The sequence below is a fragment of the Rhea pennata genome, chromosome 1 (assembly GCF_028389875.1).
Source record: "Rhea pennata isolate bPtePen1 chromosome 1, bPtePen1.pri, whole genome shotgun sequence".
In the NCBI taxonomy this organism is placed as follows: Eukaryota; Metazoa; Chordata; class Aves; order Rheiformes; family Rheidae; genus Rhea; species Rhea pennata.
The window spans coordinates 47,388,331-47,407,905 of NC_084663.1; the positions used below are offsets into that span (position 1 = coordinate 47,388,331).

General features: G+C 32.2%; 1 protein-coding gene across 5 annotated transcripts in view; it reads right to left on the reverse strand.

Annotated features, from left to right (window-relative positions):
• CEP290 (centrosomal protein 290) overlaps nt 1–19,365 on the reverse strand; it is a 53,201-nt gene extending 33,836 nt beyond the window's left edge. For all 5 annotated transcript variants that reach the window (XM_062584930.1, XM_062584920.1, XM_062584913.1 and 2 more), the window contains exons 1-21: nt 19,260–19,365; nt 19,039–19,116; nt 18,229–18,298; nt 17,948–17,994; nt 17,252–17,395; nt 16,989–17,042; nt 15,713–15,862; nt 15,150–15,332; nt 14,710–14,799; nt 14,493–14,615; nt 12,557–12,680; nt 11,640–11,812; nt 10,108–10,270; nt 9,349–9,449; nt 9,174–9,261; nt 8,583–8,695; nt 5,013–5,097; nt 3,716–3,858; nt 2,926–3,090; nt 1,813–1,962; nt 695–810 (exon numbers count right to left, since the gene is read on the reverse strand). In XM_062584930.1, coding sequence (XP_062440914.1) covers nt 695–810; nt 1,813–1,962; nt 2,926–3,090; nt 3,716–3,858; nt 5,013–5,097; nt 8,583–8,695; nt 9,174–9,261; nt 9,349–9,449; nt 10,108–10,270; nt 11,640–11,812; nt 12,557–12,680; nt 14,493–14,615; nt 14,710–14,799; nt 15,150–15,332; nt 15,713–15,862; nt 16,989–17,042; nt 17,252–17,395; nt 17,948–17,994; nt 18,229–18,298; nt 19,039–19,116; nt 19,260–19,361 — 2,462 coding nt within the window. In that variant the 5' untranslated portion in view covers nt 19,362–19,365. The remainder of the gene's footprint in view (nt 1–694; nt 811–1,812; nt 1,963–2,925; nt 3,091–3,715; nt 3,859–5,012; nt 5,098–8,582; nt 8,696–9,173; nt 9,262–9,348; nt 9,450–10,107; nt 10,271–11,639; nt 11,813–12,556; nt 12,681–14,492; nt 14,616–14,709; nt 14,800–15,149; nt 15,333–15,712; nt 15,863–16,988; nt 17,043–17,251; nt 17,396–17,947; nt 17,995–18,228; nt 18,299–19,038; nt 19,117–19,259) is intronic.
• Nucleotides 19,366–19,575: the final 210 nt, after the last annotated feature.

Here is a 19,575-nt window from a genome sequence, read left to right on the forward strand (position 1 = left end):
AAACGTAGTTTTAATATCTCAAACTGAGACATAATGTTATCTAGGAAATCTTAGCAGATTCAAAGAACAAAGAAAAGTACTATGTGATGAAACTCTTATTCCAGCTTTCCTGTGAGTATTCATTCCAATTCAAACCTCAAAAGAATACCACTAACAGTCTGTTAATTGAAGAATCATCAGATTCATCCCTATGCTTTTACCAGATAAAGACCCTTTATTTGGACCATAAAATATAAAAAATTAGATTCAATCAAACATATAAAGAAATTGAGTCTGAAGAAGAAACAAACATAAAGAAGAGGCCTGAAGATCTGAAATCTTTAAAAAGAGATCTCTGATCTGTGTTTTGGTAACAATTTTCTTCTACCTCAGAAGAACCACTAGGACCCATACTTCAAAGCAAAAGAAAATGAGACTGAGGAATCCATAATATCGTATTCTAATGAAACATGGGATATCAATTTCAGAAAGCACAATGTTATAAAGTATGCACCAGGAAAGAAGTCGGACAGAAAATATTTTCGTATAAGCTTTCTGACTCTTTATAGGACCAAAAAAAAATTTATGGAAGCCATATCCAAAAGCTGCAGCATTACACTAACAAAGGAACCACTTCAACATATTAGAAAATTTTATGTTTGAAATTATTAATTATTTACATATTCAAGCTTTCATCACACAGAAAAGACAGTACCTGAGATATTCTTTATACAGTAAGCCTTGTTGGTGACGAATTACTGTAAATTTTCGCTTGTAGTCCTCCACTGCTTTTTCAAATTGTTTAAGTAACTGTTCTTTATTTTCTAGTTCCTAAAGATAATTTTCAGAATAAAGAATATTGAAGTGATTAATATGGGTTTCAAACATGAAAATTTGCATTGAAACTACAGTTTTCCTATGTGTTTTTACATGAGTAATTTGTGCCATTAAGGCCTTTGAACTGCAGACATGAAATGTCTTTCTGTAGAAGCAATACATAAGGAAAAGTCCAATAAATATAAGCATTCATATTAGTAAGTGCAAAATAGTACTAAAGTGCCTTGTGAATTACAGCAAAAAAATGTTAAAAACACCATGACATATTAACCCATATATTTAGTCCACAAAGAATACTAATCGAAATCTAACTGGAAAGTGATATTTTCTTCTTATGTTCCCAAATACTCTTATACTCCATATATGACTGAAAAATATTCAAAAGAAAATATACAAAAGAAAAATGATCAGAAACACAGAATAAAAATAGAATTATTTAGTAGTTTTTTTTATTCCATTTCTCAAAGAATCGTTTCTTCTTTGCTTTACTTTTTTCCCCATGCTTCCCATGGGAATAACCAGCTTCAATTCCAATGTTTTTATGCCCTCCCTTACAAATGTCCATATATCTTTAATACCTAATGGAGTGAACCTTTGTTATATCAGAGACTCTGAGCAGTCATAGCATTTGCACATGCAGATCCCAGTATAAAATCTGGACAGGAATAAATGAGAATTTTTCACAGAAAGAGTGCAACTTGAGAAACAGATGGAAGGGTAGGCAGAGCTGTAAATCAAAATTCAAGTTAAAATAAAGATATTCTAAAGTGTTATCAACAATGTAATTTTTAAGGGTTAGCTTTCACTTTTTGAACTTAGCAAAGAAATTACAGCTTTTTAAAAATCTTATTAGTCCAAGAAGTTATGAATGTCAGAGTTTTATAACAGAAAAGTTTTGGAGCGCTCTCCCATATCCATACATGGCATGGTACTAGATTTTAGAAGAATTTGTTATATGCCACAGATAGTCTTGATATCAAAGTGTAAACAAGTTACCTGTAGGAGATGTATTAAATATTCATTCAGAGAATTAATCATACTAACACTTGAAGAAACCATTCCTTCTGGAAGATTTACTGTTCTCAAAACAATGTTGGTGCCTTCCGATTGACGTAATAAGCAAACTTCATTTTTAAGTTGTGCGATCTAAATATAAAACAAAGCAGAAAGAAGATTTTTTTTTATTCAAAAAGAAAACACAAAAGGAATATATGGCCTTTTATACAATGTCAGTTGTAATCAACAATCTAATTAACTTCCATTTATATCCTAAATTATTTAAATGCTCCTTAAAGTAACCTTTTTAATACTGTGACTCCACAAAGAACTAAGTACATAATATCTTGAGCTAAACTGATAAATAACTCAAGCAATCAGGGCAGCTTCATATACCTGACGATTCATCATGTTTCATTCCAGATTCCTTAAAACAGAGTGCTTTTCTATTTCTTTTAAAGAGAATAAGCTTTGGATTGAACAATTGCAACAATTATTCAATGGTTTACTCTAAATAAATCTTTGTCTTTTCATGTTAAGCTCTTAAAAGCTCTCTAGTTTTCTACTCTAAAAGTACATAAAATAATATTGTACAGTATTAGTTACTGGCAAATCTTTTTGCATTACCAAATCTGTTCTATAGTGCAAACTTAAATATGTTTTGTTATACAACAGTATTTTCATTTCTCATTCTTGTTTTGCAGTAAGCATTCCGAAGAATCCAAAGCAAAACTTAAAACAAGATGCAGGATTTTAGAGAACCATGCACCATTTAAGAACAATTAATTGTCCACTTATTCATAAGAGTGCAAGACTACTGTTTTTTGAAGACAAGGAAATCTCTAAGTCTTTTTTTTTTGTCACAGTGCTCCCCAAAAGATAGCCATGCTTAGTATTCAGTTTGATAACAAAGCAAGTATAATATTTTTCAATGGATAGAGCAACATTAAGAAGAGTAAGATTTTAACTTAAAATGGACAAGTCTGTAGATTCAAAACATAAATTCAGATTCCAGATACACCTCTCATGTTAAGATAAACCTAATAATTCATATATGTTTTTGTTCTAAATTATCACTTCACCTGCTTTTCAAATACAAAATAAATTCTATACCTTTTCATTTGCATTTGCCAACTGATTGGAGAGATCTGTTGCCTCCTTCCGAGTCTGTTTCAGTTCCTGCCTTAATTCTTCATTTCGTCCTGTAAGCTGGTCAACCTGAGCTTTCAGGTGCACACTGACATCAAAGATTCCCTCTGCATTCCTTGACTCAATTGCCTAATGCAGTAAATATTTAATTAACACAAAATAGAAAAAACAAAGAGAAGTTGTGTTCTTTTGTAATAGACTGGAGGTCTCCAGCTTAACCTAAATGAAGTTGGAGTTTTATGCAAAATGTATGAGATTTTATTTTTTTATCCTACTTATAAGCTTGCTGACAATGTATTTACCAGACACTGTGATTTAAATAATCAGATTCTCCTGTACATATATATATGTTTTTCAGTAACACGTTTGAATTAAGTACTTTTATCAAACATTTCCTGCAGGTCCAATACCGATAAAGGAAATGTAGATGAACTTTTTGTTTGGAACTTTGTCTGAATTTTTTGCCCTTAGCTTTTTGGTCTGGAATATTAAGTTGCCTAAGACACTTTTATATTATCCAGTTTGAGAATATATACTTGTATTTCTTTGTTGGTGATCTCTTTTTGTTGCTGTAGCATATTTTTGTCTGCATTTTTAAAGTTATGCCAAAGAACACAGTCTCACTCATACAAATAGTGAAGTATATCCAGCTACCATTAAATTATAGAGTAACTCAGTATTTGAAGATTAAAAAAAAAAAAAAAAAAACTAAAAATCCTATAAAGCCAAATAACACATGAAAATGCAAACTTACATTAACTAAACGATCCAGACTTGGGATTATTAAGGCTGTTTCTTCTCCCTTCATACTGGGATCCTTCTGTATTTCCTTGACAGCTTGTAATATTTCTTTCATTCCTTGTTCAAGTTGTTTATTCTCTTCTGATAATTCTTTTACTGTAATAAAAATTGTGTATGTGTCTAAAAAAAATACTAAAAAATGAGTTACAGTTTCCTAGGATGTTTCATCATAATACCTGTTGATTTGATATATAAAAGAGAAAATTGCTTGTATTATATAGAGAAATATCCAACTAGGAAGTTAAAAGTAGAGCTGCTAGAAACTTCCACAGAGCATATTTTGCTGGAGAAAGAATAATTCAACAATACTGAAATGGTTCATGGAAACATGCTGACTTTATTGAACCTTCTAGCCTTCAGTGTTTTCTGCTATTTTGTTCACTTCAGTAGCCTGTGTGCGGTCAGCTATCACGAATGTGGCCATCTTGGAAATGTCTGGGTGTAACAATGAGGTACACAGGGACTGACTGATTTCCTGCTGCAGAGGGGGAGGATAGAATATTTAAATTACTTTATTGTAATTAGGACTCTCATGACATATAATTTTCCTGCCACCATTAATCTCTGAGTGTAATTCCAGAGTTTTCAACACAGAGCAAGAAGTCTGGAAATTAAAACAAAAAATTTCAAGAGCTGCACTGAAGACCCAGCAGTGAACTGCAAAATTTTGGGTGGTTTGAACAGCTTCATCAGACCTATTTTGAAAAGTCAAGATGTCTTTTTAGAATTCACATTTTCCAGGAAACATTGAGATTTTGTCTAGAGAAATGTATATTGTTTTTATTTCAGAGTTCGCAAGCAGCACACCTCAGCTAACACTTGCATTTACTTAAGTAGCAAATGGGTTTGATTTCCAAACACTTCCTTGGAGCCAGCAAAGCACAGAAATTCAGCAAATAAATTGTATGATTGTTATAACATGGATCACTCACAGATTTGAGGCTTTTCCTAGTTCTGATACAAGAAGAAAAAAATTGTAGTTTAATGGTTTTAGGATGAATACATATATATATGTGTGTGTATATATATATATATATATACACACACACATACATACATAAACCCACCTTTTATGTACACAGAAAATGCAATTGGTGTAGAAGATACCAAAGCAAATACCATTTAAAACAGAGATTGCATGTAAAGACAGAGGTTTGTGGTCACAATCACAAACAGAAAGCACAAATAAACAAATTCCCTGCAGGAACCTGATAGCATTCCCTACTTTTTTAAAAAAAATTGTAACTTACATTTAGATTGAAATTTGACAATTATGGTCCTGTTTTTTTCCAAATCTCTCTCTCTCTCACTTAATTCATTTGCAAGATACTCATTCTAAAGAAAAGAAAAGAAAAAAGAATTAAAGTTAAAAATTGTAATTCAGGTATACTACTATTAGAATTCTCATTAAGACTCTATGGTTAAAAATTTTCTTTTTTAAATATGAGTAAATGCTTGTAAATATTGTTAATCCATATATAGTCAATATATATAGTGAAATTAGCTAGTATATGAACCAAAATGAGAACTAAGTATGAAGCAATATGAACCAATATAGAAGGCAATAATCCAGCAATCTCATCTTCACAGCAACAAAATCATCATAAAAAAGTACTAAAGTTATGAATAAACTTTTATATAAACATTTATCCTATCTCCATAAACTTGTTTTAAAACCTTGTACTACCTGCACTGCCTGGCTTCTGCATCTTTCAGACTTTAATTGTGTATATCTATTTAGCATATTCTTGGCCAACAAATCTCTGGATATCTGCTTATTCTGAAGAAACAGTAAAAATATTAGTACATGATTCTATCTTCATTTACTCATACATAGTTGTATTTCCAAGATTTATCTTCTATAATAAGTTTTGTTTGTTTTTTTGTTTTTTTGTTTTTTTTTACTGAAAATATAATTAGTAGGTACTATTCATTCTGCAGCTTGGTTAGCACAGTATTTTAAAAGGAATCATTACTTAGAAGTATACTCCTGTAGTATGAAAAGACTGACATATAATTGTAAAAAAAAGAAAAAACATGTTTACAGACACGTACTTTCCTCTGGTCGATTACATAGCTCAACTAGAGGAATAGTTTTGTAAGCTCAGAAAATTCTATCACAGTCCTAAGACATTTCAGTTAAAGATGGAAAATACTATGGTTACAGGAATGGAGATGATAACCCAAAAGCATTTCTTCATCACATCCTTGGTTAGTTTCTTCCAAATGATACACAGATCTCTAGCTCCATTCAACATACTATTTTAGCCATCTAATATTCCAATCCTACTTTTTTTCAGAAAATTAGAGTATGCTTGCATAACAACTTCCCAGCCTACATAGGATTCACCTAACCAAAATGCAACAGCATCAGAGATGGACTTACTGGAATAATTATATAAGGTAAGTCCTATGTAACAACATATGGTGAAATATGTGTTCATAGTTCATGCTGCAGTAGGAACATCAGCTTGAGACAGCTACATGCTTGCACAGACTCTCAGAATATTATAGAATCACAGAATCAGTAAGGTTGGAAGGGACCTCTGGAGATCATCTAGCCCAACTTCCCCGCTCAGCAGGGTCACCTAGAACATGTTAGACAGGGGTGCATCTAGGGGGGCCTTGAAGATCTCCAGAGGAGACTCCACAACCTCTCTGGGCAACCTGTGCCAGTGCTCCATCACTCTCACAGGGAAGAAATTCCCCCTCACAATCAGGCGGAACTTCCTATGCTTCAATTTCTGCCCATTGCCTCTTGTCCTTTCACATGGGACAACTGAAAAGAGTTTGTCCCTGTCTCCTTGACAGCCTCTCTTCAGGGACTTCTAAGATCCCCCCCCCTCAGTATTCTCTTCCCCAGGCTGAAGAGGCCCAGCTCTCTCCAGTAGCTCCATGTCTCTCTTGTACTGAGGAACCCAGAACTGGACACAGTACTCGAGACGAGGCCTCCTCAGGGCTGAGTAGAGAGACAGGATCACCTCCCTCGACCTTCAAGAGCTTGGCTTGATCCATACATATATCTCTAGCAACCAAAACAACGTCCTGCACTATACAGAAAATTGGAACAGTTTCTCAAAGTACCAGTTTAGGAAGGTAACAGTGAATAATTTTCTGATATGATTTACCACATGAATAAAGGAAAACATAGCAAGCATCCTGAAATCAACCTGTTTTTAACAATCATTAGAAATTCTGTTCAATTTTAATAAAAAACAGAATTTTTCATTAGAAATTTTTTTGTTCTTAGAACAGATATATATTCTCTTTGTCACCTGGCAGAGCAATCTTCTATCTTTCAGATCAAAGAACTGATTCAATCCCTATTTCATTCAAGCAACTACTGTAAGTTATTGTGATACATCTCTGTGTATTTAAAATAATTTAAAATAAATTTTCCTTAAACTGTGTTCCTGTTAAAAATACTAATGTGATAATTTGACTTGGTATGAGATGCAAATGATGAGGAGGAAATAAAGTATTTTGTTCATGTAGATACCCATAAAATTATAGAATAAAAACTGTTCTATTTTCTTACCCATCTGCGTGTGTGCAGACATGTGCATTGCACAAAATTTTTCACAGACAAAATGAAAATGCATGTATGCATACATTTTTCAATCCTCCATTGACAAATAAACTGCAAAATAGTGACTTGAAGACATTTTTATTCTAAAAATACAACGTGCCATTTCTTTTAGAAGCATCCTGTAGCTCTGATTAATAAAGTTGAAGCTAAATAACACATTTTTATTTTCTGTTTTGAATGCATCTTCTAAATAATTACAACAGACAACCAAATTGTAAATATATTATAAAAGTGCCTCACCTGTGACCTAAGAAAGGCTAATTCCCTCCTCAATTGCTCTATGAGATTCTCAACAGGATCTACTTGACTTGAGTGTTCTGACTGCTCATTTTCAAGTCTACTTTCCATATTTTTTACCTGCAACAATTCTGTTGTGCATTTATCTCCTCTGTCTTCTTGTAAGTCAATTTGGAAATCAGAAAACTTTACTTGTGAGCAGTCCTGCTTATCCTTCCACATCATTATTTGTGACTTATACTGTGTTTCTGGTTTTGCAATAACAGATTCGCAAAAAAATGCAGATTTTTGGCTAAGCGATATTCCTACACAAAAATCTTCTGGACTTGTTTGTTCTGAATTAGAAGTTATGGATACTTGATTCTGAAAAGATGCTGTGTTTCCATAATTTTGGTTATTCACCTCTGAGGTTTGCCTCACTCTCTGAGAAGCAGAGCATGCACCTGAGTAGTCTGATTTTAAGTTTTTTGATGACTCTCTATTGACTGTTGTATCTGTTATCGCTGGTGCCTGTGTAAACTGTAGCTCTGGTGATATAAAAATCTCTTTTATGCTGAGAGCTTCAGAATTACAGTTGTCATTTACTAGTTGCAACTCTGTCACACTTTCTGAACCTAACTGAAGTAAAGATGTATTTCCATTTTTTTCCAAGTAATCAGAATTCTGAAGTATTCCAGAAATTCTTAGAGATAGATTTCCTAAGGCCTTACTATCTTCAGATATATCCTTCTGTGACTTTAAAAGGCTAACTGATGCTTCTCTATCTGCAAATGTGTTTCTCCTTTCCAGGTTATATGAGCCACTAGCCTGTATTCACAGAAAAATAAACAATGTTCATTAGCGTTCCCAAATAATTGTAAGTGATTAACTCAGGATTTTTTAAAAACAGTTAATAAAATCATTCAGAGAAACAGTTGAGCAAATACTTACAAACTAATAATATTTTTGAGACAGAAATACAATAAATGCTTCTGTACTTGCCTTATGAACCTACCTTTGCTTTTACTTCAGCAAGATTATCTGTGTTTAAGAAATCCAACTTCCTTTTATCTGTCCACTTTTCTTCAGTACAGGTGTCGGTCATCTGCACATCACCAGCATCCAAGCCTAATTACAAATAAATGTAAAAGTAGTATGAATTTTTTAACTAGCCTCCAAAGAAGGGAATATATTCCAAGTCATGGATCTCAGTTTTGCTTTTCTACCTGCAGAGTAAGGAGTTGTAAACCAGCCCGTCTGAGCAAGTGGTATTTCCCTAGGTGGCACAAAACTGAAATTCCAAACTTTTTGATGAAGATCTATTATACAGATTTACTGCTAATCCTGACTAGACCATCCTCTACCTAAGAAAGACAAGCCATTGGCACTGCTCTTAGTGATGCTTTTATTAGCCATCACAAGTCAAAAAGCTACTGGGCTGTCAGACTATGAAAATACAAAGGCACTCGTATCTTCCTACAGACTCGGCAACAAGTATTTAGGCTTGTAATTTAAACATATCAGGAAATGTAATGTAGTTAAACTAATAAGCCTAGACAGAATGGTTTTGAAAAAATAGTATTTATAATAGAAAAAAATACCCTACCTAATGTTGCCGCTCTTTTCCCTTTCTCCTGGGCCAAACTACGGATCTGTTTTTTCAGTTCAATTCTTTCTTCTTCCAGTCTTTCAATCTGCAAATTATTATTCTCAGATGAGTATTTAATTTTGTTCAAATACATTTTCAACACTCTTGCATAAAAATAGGATGCATCACTTGCCTCTTTCAGAAGAATCTGGTTTTCAGCTCTATACTGCTGCTGTTTTAGTGTTTTGCTATTTCTGAATTCATTTAAATCAATCATTGTCTTGGGTTCAAGGCCTGAAACACAGTATATGCTGTATAGTTATTCATTAAAAAGGAACATTAAAATTAATGTAGGTGGTTATCAGTATATAACTCATTTAAATAAGAATACAATTAGTCAAATAAAAAACATGCTGATGGCTGAAAATATATATTTTATATATACACATATTATATATATATATATAGTGTGTGTGTGTGTATATATGTTATGCTGTACACAATAGAATCATAAAAAAACATACTTTAACTACTCAAAAAACAAAATGCAATAAAACGCTACATAAAATTAAATATATTTTTCTGCAAGAGAACCTAAACATAAGTAACCCCTTCCAAACTTTCCTCTACGTTTTTCCATCTAGCATTACAACATCGACATGTCATGAATTCAAATTATTATTTTATGAAATGGATTAACATACAGTCAAAGAACAACCAAAAATAACAAAAGCACTGCAAACCCTATTCTCCTGCTCTCCTCAGTCAAAGCAATGTTTACCAACTTTAGTTATGTGCAGTTATGCAGTTTATCCTAACTAAATAAACTACTTGCAAATATTAGCAGAACGTACAAAATTATTCTGAAGTAGTTAACTTGCTAAAGATTTCCACTAATGTTATTTCAATTTTAACACAATGAATAATTCTAAACTTAATGGATATCGCATACCTAAACGTTCCCTAAGTTCTTCATTTTCATCAAGAATATCATTTATTTTAAGTTCAAGTTTATTGACTTCCTTAATTAATATTTCAATCTCATGATCTCGTATTTTGGTTTGCTTTTTTAAATCTTTTATTTCAGCAACAGCTTCTTCCAAACCATATATTCCCTGTAAAAACTCAATTGAGAATTAAAAAGGAAACAACAAACACAACATGGAAGAAAATAAATTTCAAATCTGTATTTCATCATTATTGATGATAGTAATTGAAAATAAGAAGTTTAGCAAGCAATTACTATGATTCAAAATTTATGTTAACAAACATAGAAGACCTGAGATACACAACAGAAAGACAATAGTTAAGTGAAGAGGTTCTTTCAGAAAACTATCAAGATTAAAATTAGTTCATCCTCTTGACAGGCCTGATTCAAAGTCCACTAAAGAATATTAATTTTTTTGCTCATTTTTTTGATCAGTATTTGGTACTTTCTAACTACAATGTCCATCTTTTTATGCAAACAAAGTTCAGGAAAACATGCTATACCTATCTTTGCTTTTTCATGATTGTGTTAAAGAAAGCCAAGACATTCAATCTTACTGAATTCCAGAATACCTTTACCACAGATCCTGGATGCAAATTTTACTATTAATGACATTTTTGTATACTACCCAACTGTCCAGCTAAGTTTTTGAGGAATGTGATTACAGTTTAAAGAATTTACTTTTTATATCAATAAATCATTGAATCTTTAATAACAAAAATATTCTTCAAGCTATTTCACTATTCTACAGTTTAGTGTGAAAACAGTTACCGAATAAATGCAGATCCTACAAACTGTCTTTTCTCTTCAGAGTGAGTACTGATCATACTCAGTGCTTTTATGAATAGTTGATTTAAAATATGGTTACTGAAAAATTCTCTTCTTTGGAGAGAAATACCACAGAGCAATACAAGCTAAATGCAAGTTGGTTTTTTTTTTTTAATACACTAGGAATGTATCATCTAAACGTTAATCATACAATAAGTTTTGCAAAGATGCATAGGGTAAGGGCATAAACTTGCAGAATATTTTAGCTTGTTAAACAAATGTTGGTAACACCTACTAATTTAACACAATATAAATATTATATAGTATATTAATTTATTATATATAACACTATAATTGTCACTTTTACATTCCTCTCATTTCTTTGACAAAAGATAACCTCATTATTTTGTACCTAAGTACAACTGTATTTTCTTAACTGATTTTCTCCTTGTATTTCTAAATAGAGTCCTCTTATGTTACGTAGTGATCGTTCAATAGATCATCTTGACCACACAATTACTATTAATCTGTAAGCTCATATCAATGTTAAAATCGACACACTGCACACAATCATAGACCGTTAAAGGTATTATCAAAGAATAAACAGCATTAGAAGTCATTTGTTTAATTACTAATTAGAAGTTAGTCTACAAAAAAAAAAAGTCAAGGACAAAATGATCTGCTAAAAACATGATGAAATACCCTGTCCACTCTGACAAACTGTTTACCAGTTCATAGTCTCTCATTCGCTTCAGAGCCTCAATGAGTTCTTTGTCTTTTTCTCTGGCATCTGCTTCTGCTAATTCTGCTGATTTCTCAGCCTCCTTAGTTCTCTCTTCTAGAAGTTTTAACTTTTCTTGCATTTCTCCAATACGATTCTGCTGAGCAAGAGATGAGAGACCTGGAAAGAAAAACCTTCATCAGTTAAAACAAGAATTCTCACTATCAGCAATTGAGCATGCAAAAAACATTTCAGAGGCTGTTATAAGGTGGTCTTCATTTTCTGCTCTTTTAATCAGGTAATTACAAAAGACTTCAGATAAGAGCTTTATTTATTATTCATACAAACAACCTTTACAAGAAATAAGTACACATAATGGGCATCAGAATTATTTTGAATTAGATACTAGTACTTAAATGCAAGTCTTTACAGTGATGCTTTTACAGTACAGTATGTTTTAACCCTGTAAAGACCTGGAATAGTTTTACTATTAGGCACTGTATTACCCTAAAGCCAACTGAAGTACTGTGAACAAACTTAAGCTACTCTCCAAAGTCTGACAAATGGAAATGGCAAAAAAAAAAAAAAAAAAAAAAAAAAAAGATTCATATTGCTCCAATACTCCAAATATATTCAAGATTCCTAAAGAGTAAAGAATAGACCCAGTAAATTGGTGATTTTTTAGTTTACTCTGTAGAGGGATAGTGTAGTGGTTATCATATCTGCTTTACATGCTAAAGGTCCTGGCTTCAAGCCTCAGTGGAACCAGCACGAAGAAATCTTTGGGAGGTCGGACTAGATGACCTTCACAGATGATCTCCAGAGGTCCCTTCCAGCCTTACTGATTCTGTGATTTGGGTTTTGTCAGGCTGACAGGTCTGCCTTCCCTTATATGGGTTAGAGGGATAGCATAGTCGTTATCACCTTTATCTTTTTGGTGTTCGTTTTTCAATTCCTCAATAATAAATGCATTTTTTTCCATTTCTTTGGTATATTGTTCAACTTGCTCTGTAAGCAATCTTATCTGAGCATCTCGTTCTTGCATACCCTACCAAAACAAAAGAGAAAAGTTCATTAAAGAAATTCTTCTTTACTGATAGGCAAACTACCAACATAGAACACCACATTTCTTCAAAGGTAAATGAAAATTTTAAAAACAGCTATTATAAAAAAAATTAGGAAAAAAGCAAATATATTGTACTTACAACATAGAGCTCAGATACTATCTAGAAGTTGGGTATATAAAGGCAAAGCAGCAAAAATAAAAGAAAAACAGTAAAAATAAATCATTCAAGAATACAACCACATTAAGGCAGTATTTTATTTTATCAATTTTAAATGGAACAGTTCTGTAAGTCAGAATTAAGTAAATATATGATGGACAATTTCAGACTATACAGGTTTCTTAAGGCTTCCTCATGAACAATTGCTGGTGGGAACTGAGATACACAAATTCAAGACTGGAAAGACTAATGATCTATCACACATGACATCTCTTATGTCTGTACCGCATGACTGCCTTTCAGCAAGTTATCTAACTTTTAAGAATTTGTACTTCATCTTGCTCTGCGTGCATTCACACATATAAGTACATATAAGACTGTGAAAGTGATTTCTATTGATATGATACTATTTCTGAGCTGATACATGAACTTTGGAAATATTAAAGGAAGCTTTATTTTATTTTTTCTGTAATAAACGAAACAGTATAGAAAAAAAGATTTCAAAAAAAAAAAGATACAGAAAATAACTGTAATGTAAAAATCTCAAGAGCAGCTGACTTTGTTTTACAGCATTATTCCAAAAACCAAAGCTTAGGTTTTCTTGGAGGACAAACATAACCATATTACAAATCTAAAGCTAAAATGATTCTAACGTTACATGGAGGAAAAACAACCCTTTAAAATGTAAATGTACATTAAATTTCAACAACCTTCAGTCCATTTTGAATGGATAATGCAGTAACATAATTTAAGTATTTGGTTTAAAAATGTGCTTATTTCCACAAAACTAAGTGGCACATTAATGACCATCATCCAAAAAAGCAATTTGTACAGCCATCTAGACAGCTAAAAATAGACTCTATGACTGCTTGTAAGAACTAGTTTTCAGCTGCTTTCCTCTTAAAATAAACAGAGTCTGTTTTGTACCTTTTTTCCCCCCTTCCTGAAAACCTACTGGTTCCTAGTTTTGGAATGCTGCATAAATTTATCTCACCATACTGCTCAGTCTATGAAGGCTCAAATATGTCATTATGATATATTTATTCAAAAATATGAAGCAAGCTAGGAAATCATCCTGGAGTCATGCAACTATGTTTTCCATAACCTACATTTCAGAGTTCCCAAAGGTTTTCTTCTCTTAAAAAGCTTTTGAAGATGAAAATGAGAAAACTAAAAATTTTAAACAACTGTTCTAACTCTGAATTAAATTAAGAGACACTTAAGTTCAGTTAGCTTTGTAATGGCCTGAATCACAGACTTACAGGTTTGTCACAGGTGGGACAAAGAAACATAGCAGGTTAACTGCTGGTTAAGTTATAACTCTTCCTTGACTAACAAATGTTTAAAAGCCAGAAACTAATCTTTAATTTAGCAACATTAAATTCTATATGCTTAAATATTAAAGCAATGATTAGACAAGATAAATATGAAAGTAACAAAATCAGTCATGAAAAGTTCACTTCATACCTACCAAAATAGAAGTTTTCAAACGATTAACATGCATATTCTGATATTTGCAAAACATAAAATCTGCATAATGTATTCATTCAGCAGTATACTTCACAAACAATATTTTATATGTATGTGTGTGCATATGCACATGTGCGTGTATGTGAGCATGCTCACACAGATAGTACCTGCTGAAGGGCCATTACATTGTTTCTGTCAACATCAAGTTGGGCCATTTTCATTTTCTCTTTCAAGTTAAACAACTTTTGCTGATACTCTAAAAGTTCATCATCTTTTGAAGCCAAGATTTTCTGCAAATAAGATAAAATATCATCAGAACACTTGAAATAATTTCTGAAAAGAATCAAAAAGGTATTAAAAATTAATCAAATTATCACCAAGTACCTTCCATTCTTCAACTTTTGCATTTACAGCTGCCATGAGTGGATCGTCTTCCTCATTCTTTGCCTTCAGCTGATCTGAAAGCTCCTGAACCTATAAATGCCATTTGGATCAACATCGTATCACAAAAATGTTTTGTTCAATCACTGCATGTGCATAAACATATCACACTTATTACATACAACTTAACAATTAGCATTTTAACAACAAGATTATGACTCTAAGAAGAGTATGACTAACATTTTGTATGAAAATATTTTGTAATCTGCTATCAAGTTCTTAATATTTGCATCAAATTTAAAGAGTATGGGGATTTTTTGCAGTAGAGCATGTGTTTTTAACTGAGTATGTTGAATATTTCTGAATTTAAGCTAAATAATGACAGTAAAACTTTATCCTACAAAATTGTAACACCTCTTAATAATATAAAAGTTAGTTCTTACTTGAAATCTATACTGCTCTTTCTCTTTTCTTAACTGATCCATAACAATATCAGATTGTTGCACAATCAGTTTCATTTTGTTATATTCATCAGTCATCTTCTCCATTTCTTGCACTGATTCTTCAAGATTCTTTCTCATTTCTTGGTTTTGAATGTCTAACTTCTCATTAGTTTCAGTCAAGTTCTACAAAATCAAAGAAAGAACTGCTTTTAAAAAAATGCACTTCTTAACACCTGAAGAACCAGGAACTGATAGCCATATTAAATGTAAGACTTGCAAATAGGAAGAAATTAGCAGTACAGAGTTTTCCACGTCTGGATTATCAATTTCAACAAATATTAACAGCTGTACATTAGAAGTTTATTCTAAAATAGACATCTCTCCCTGTCTAATTCAATGACTGTTCCCTCAGATTCAAAGACGTAGAGTTCACTCATTACACAAAGCACTAGCATTATGAATTCCATTACTCCATGGAATTTAACCTATAAATTGAGCTAGCTCTGTGAAAAATGCTGTTGCCAGTAATAGTCTAATAAATACACAATATCATAAGATTTTACCTGAATTTCATCCAAATACTGGACAAGCTCAAAGTTCTTTTTGGACAACTGAGATCTATAATCAGAATCATCTCTTCTTGATAGAATTGTTTCTTTTTGAGAATCTATTTGCCTCTGATAGTCAATTACATCCTGACGCAATTGTTCATTCTGCACAGAAAGCAATCAAAAATTAAATCTATTTTAAAGAGTTGAAAATATGCTGTTTTTCTAGTAAGCTAACACAAAGAGCTAAGACAGTCAAAGCCCATCCAAATTCCTACAGTCTGTTTTTAAATACTTAAAAGCCTCACCTTTTTCTTTATTCTTTTTTTCTTTGGATTAAAAAGGAGAGAACAAAAGAAGAAAGTATGAAAAGTATTAGAAGTTATCTTAGCTTTAGGAAGACTGAAAAGGATTCAAAATAAAGGCAAAATAAAATAGAACCTTCTATATTCCTGTATGTGTACATGCACGCATGCACGCACACACACACACACACACACACACACACACACACTAGATGGATGAAAAGGCATATCTGAGGAATGATTTTCAAGGTTTACCCCAAAACAATAATTTTGACTTTTGCTGCCCATTTTATTCTGCCAGAGGCCAAGAACAATACAAGTGTTAAAGGGTTAACAGGCAGCTGGAAAATGTTTTCAGAGAATGATCTTTTAAAAAATTCTAGTAGTAATGATGGAATCAGTAAGGTTGGAAGAGAACTCTGGAGATCATCTAGTCCAACCCTCATGTAAGTGGCCCATATGGGGATTGAACCCGCAACCTTGGCATTATTAGCACCATGCTCTAACCAATTGAGCTAAACCTAACCCATAAAGAATGGTAACTCCTATCTTATCATTTATTCTTACATTAACTTTTGATTTTCACAATAATTTTATTTTGACCAATTGGACAATCTAAACAAAAACAGCAAGAACAAACCAGGTCTTACCTAATATCAATTTTCAATAGCATTTAAGAAAAATATGAAACACTCAAAAAAAGACCCCACAAAATTAATATACAGTATCTTATGACTATGTAAAATAAGTGTAGACAGCTCTTGACCTCAATTAGCTAAGTTTCACCAGAGAGAAGTACCATAGATTTGAAAAATCTGATTAAAACTTCATATTATTTTTGTACCAATACCTAGAAGATGAACTAAAATAAATTAAACTATAGATATAGAATGCTAAAAATACATTTATAAGTATAGAAAGTTATAAGTATAGCAAGTATATCAGCTCAAGGATTCAACAGCTAATGTGTATAATACTTCACTAACCTCTCTCCTTAACTTGATGTTTTCATTTTCTGCATCTTCAGCTCGTAGAGCAAGCTAGAACAATACGAATAAACTTTTAAATATAAACTGCTAGTATCACAAGCTATGAAAACAAAGAGCTTTAGAAACAAATCAAAAACGAATGCACTGTGGTCCTATTTCATCATTTTTTATTGCAGAGCATCTTCTCAGAATACTGACCTTTCAAAGGATGTTCTAGAGCCTTCACAGCTTTAGAGATGTCAAACGACAATCCTTCTTACCTGTTCATTAACTTTCTTCTCTTTTTCCAATTCTTTTTCTATATCTGTTAACTCCCTCTCTTTTTGTTCCAACTGTTTTTCCAGCCGGCGGATCTCATCACGTAAAAAACGAGTATCACGACCACCAGCAGATCTTAGTGCCATCTTAAAAGCATTAAAATAGAGAGTATTACAAATATAGTACATTTCTTCAGAACAAAAGGAATAAGAAACTAAGCAGATGCTGAAACTGATATTCAGGAAAAGCAAGAGCAAGAGCAAACTAGGGCACACTAGCTTCTGTCAACTACAACAACAACAAAAACACTAAAAATAAATGGGATGTATTCAAACAAAAAACCCTGTACATACAGCTCTTTGCAAAGTTGAGGCTAGTGAAAAAGCCAATTTAAAGAATTAACTAAACTGTATGGCTGTTATGTCTCTTTAACAGAAGCGAATTTTCAAATAGAAAAAGTCAGAAACAAAGGTCCGATTCAAAATCCAAGTTTTGATCAATTTATATTTCAGCTGCCTGACTGAAATGTGAAGATCTGTCAAGCTTTGGAATTATTTTTCCATTCATAAAAGCCCCCTCCACACAAACACATTTTATTTTAAATAAAATATTGTATTAAAATACAAGTGTAAAGAACCTCATTAAAGCAAAATAACAGGTATCAACACTATAGAAACTAATAAAATTTTAAAACATACCTCTAATTCATTTTCAAGTTTCATCATCTTTGTTTTAAATTGATTTTCTGTTAGAATAAACCAGAAATACTGAATTATTTGACAAGATAAAAAGTAAAATGACAACGGTTAACTCAATAAATATTTGACCTCACTGAATCAGTATGATTTGCAATTGACTTCAGTAGGGTTGGTATTTTATTCAGCTCTTTACGCTTAAAAAAACCCTACCAAATGCATTTAACGAATTATTTATAAACAGTATTAAAGATGAAAGATCTATTCAAAAAAGGCTTGCTGACCACATTTGGCTTGTTCTTCTCCAGCTTTTTCAACTTCCTCTAATGCCAGCTCCACCTCTTGAGTTTTCATCTGAAAAAAAAACAGTAAGTAACAAAAGAAAAAATATTTACTATTAGCACAAGTTAACAGATGGTTCCACACACCTTGTGTTCAAAATGCTGAAAACATTTACAGAAAAAAATCAACTTTCTCTCTTCAAACAAATTTAACCACTTACATTTTTTCACTATGCTGATGGTCATATGACAGTTAAGAACTTTATGCTGTTGAAATATCACCTTTATTTTATGGATCTATCTAAACAATCCAAGGCATATGGTTGAGAAAAATCTCTAAAAAAGCCTCTCTAAAAGCAATGTGTTGACCTCTGCAGCTTTAATTTCTTGCTTCCAGTACATTTATGAGTAAATACAAGATATCATGATAGATTTACAAAAACTGTTTTAGGATGGCTGTTTCTTCCATGAACCAGTGACTTTTATGCATTTAAGGTTATTCTAAAACATTAGCCTGCCACAAAAACTTCTATTTAAGTCAAAATCATTACCAATAATTTACAACATTCTAACATTTTTGAGGCATCTGTTTGCATTTTCCACCTATAAAACTTAACTTCCTTAACTATACAACTATTTTGGTATAGTTAGCCATGTTAGCAGGAATTCTGGCGCATGCACACATTTAGCATATAACTACTCTAAGGAGTAAGCAGTATGTTCAATGAAAGAAAAAAAGGAGTATCCATGCTTTCACTTGCATAAAAAATAAACACAACGACAGAAGTGTAGAAAGTAAGGATCACTACAAACCTTCATTAGTGACTGAGTAATTTTAAAAAGATGTATCAATTGTTCAGAAGCTTCATTTTTTAAGTCTTTTCCATCAACCTAGAGACAGACAACAGTATTTTTAAATAAATGTCAAATATCAATGAAATTTAAAAAATCATTTATTTACATGAAGGACCAGAGAGAGTTGAGGGAAGAATGCATAACAAAACCCTTGTGTTCGCTGTTTTCCCCTTGAGTACCTTGGACACAGTTTCCAACAATGTATCTGCTAGTTCCTCTTGATGAGGCAAAGCATCTGGATCAACTTTCATCAGCTTCTTCCAATCTAAAAAGGGTGCCATGTTGAATTTATAATATTTTTTCTGGAATAAAAATAACAATTATAAGATGTTATCACTGTCAATCAACTTTTTGTCAAATAATAGAAGCAGGCTAGTGAAACACATAAGGTAATATTAAATAGCTGTATGGATTTTATAACACATACTAACATTCTGTTCACATTTCAGTCTACTGTAACAAAAAGGTCTAAAATAAAAATATTTTTTTAAAAGT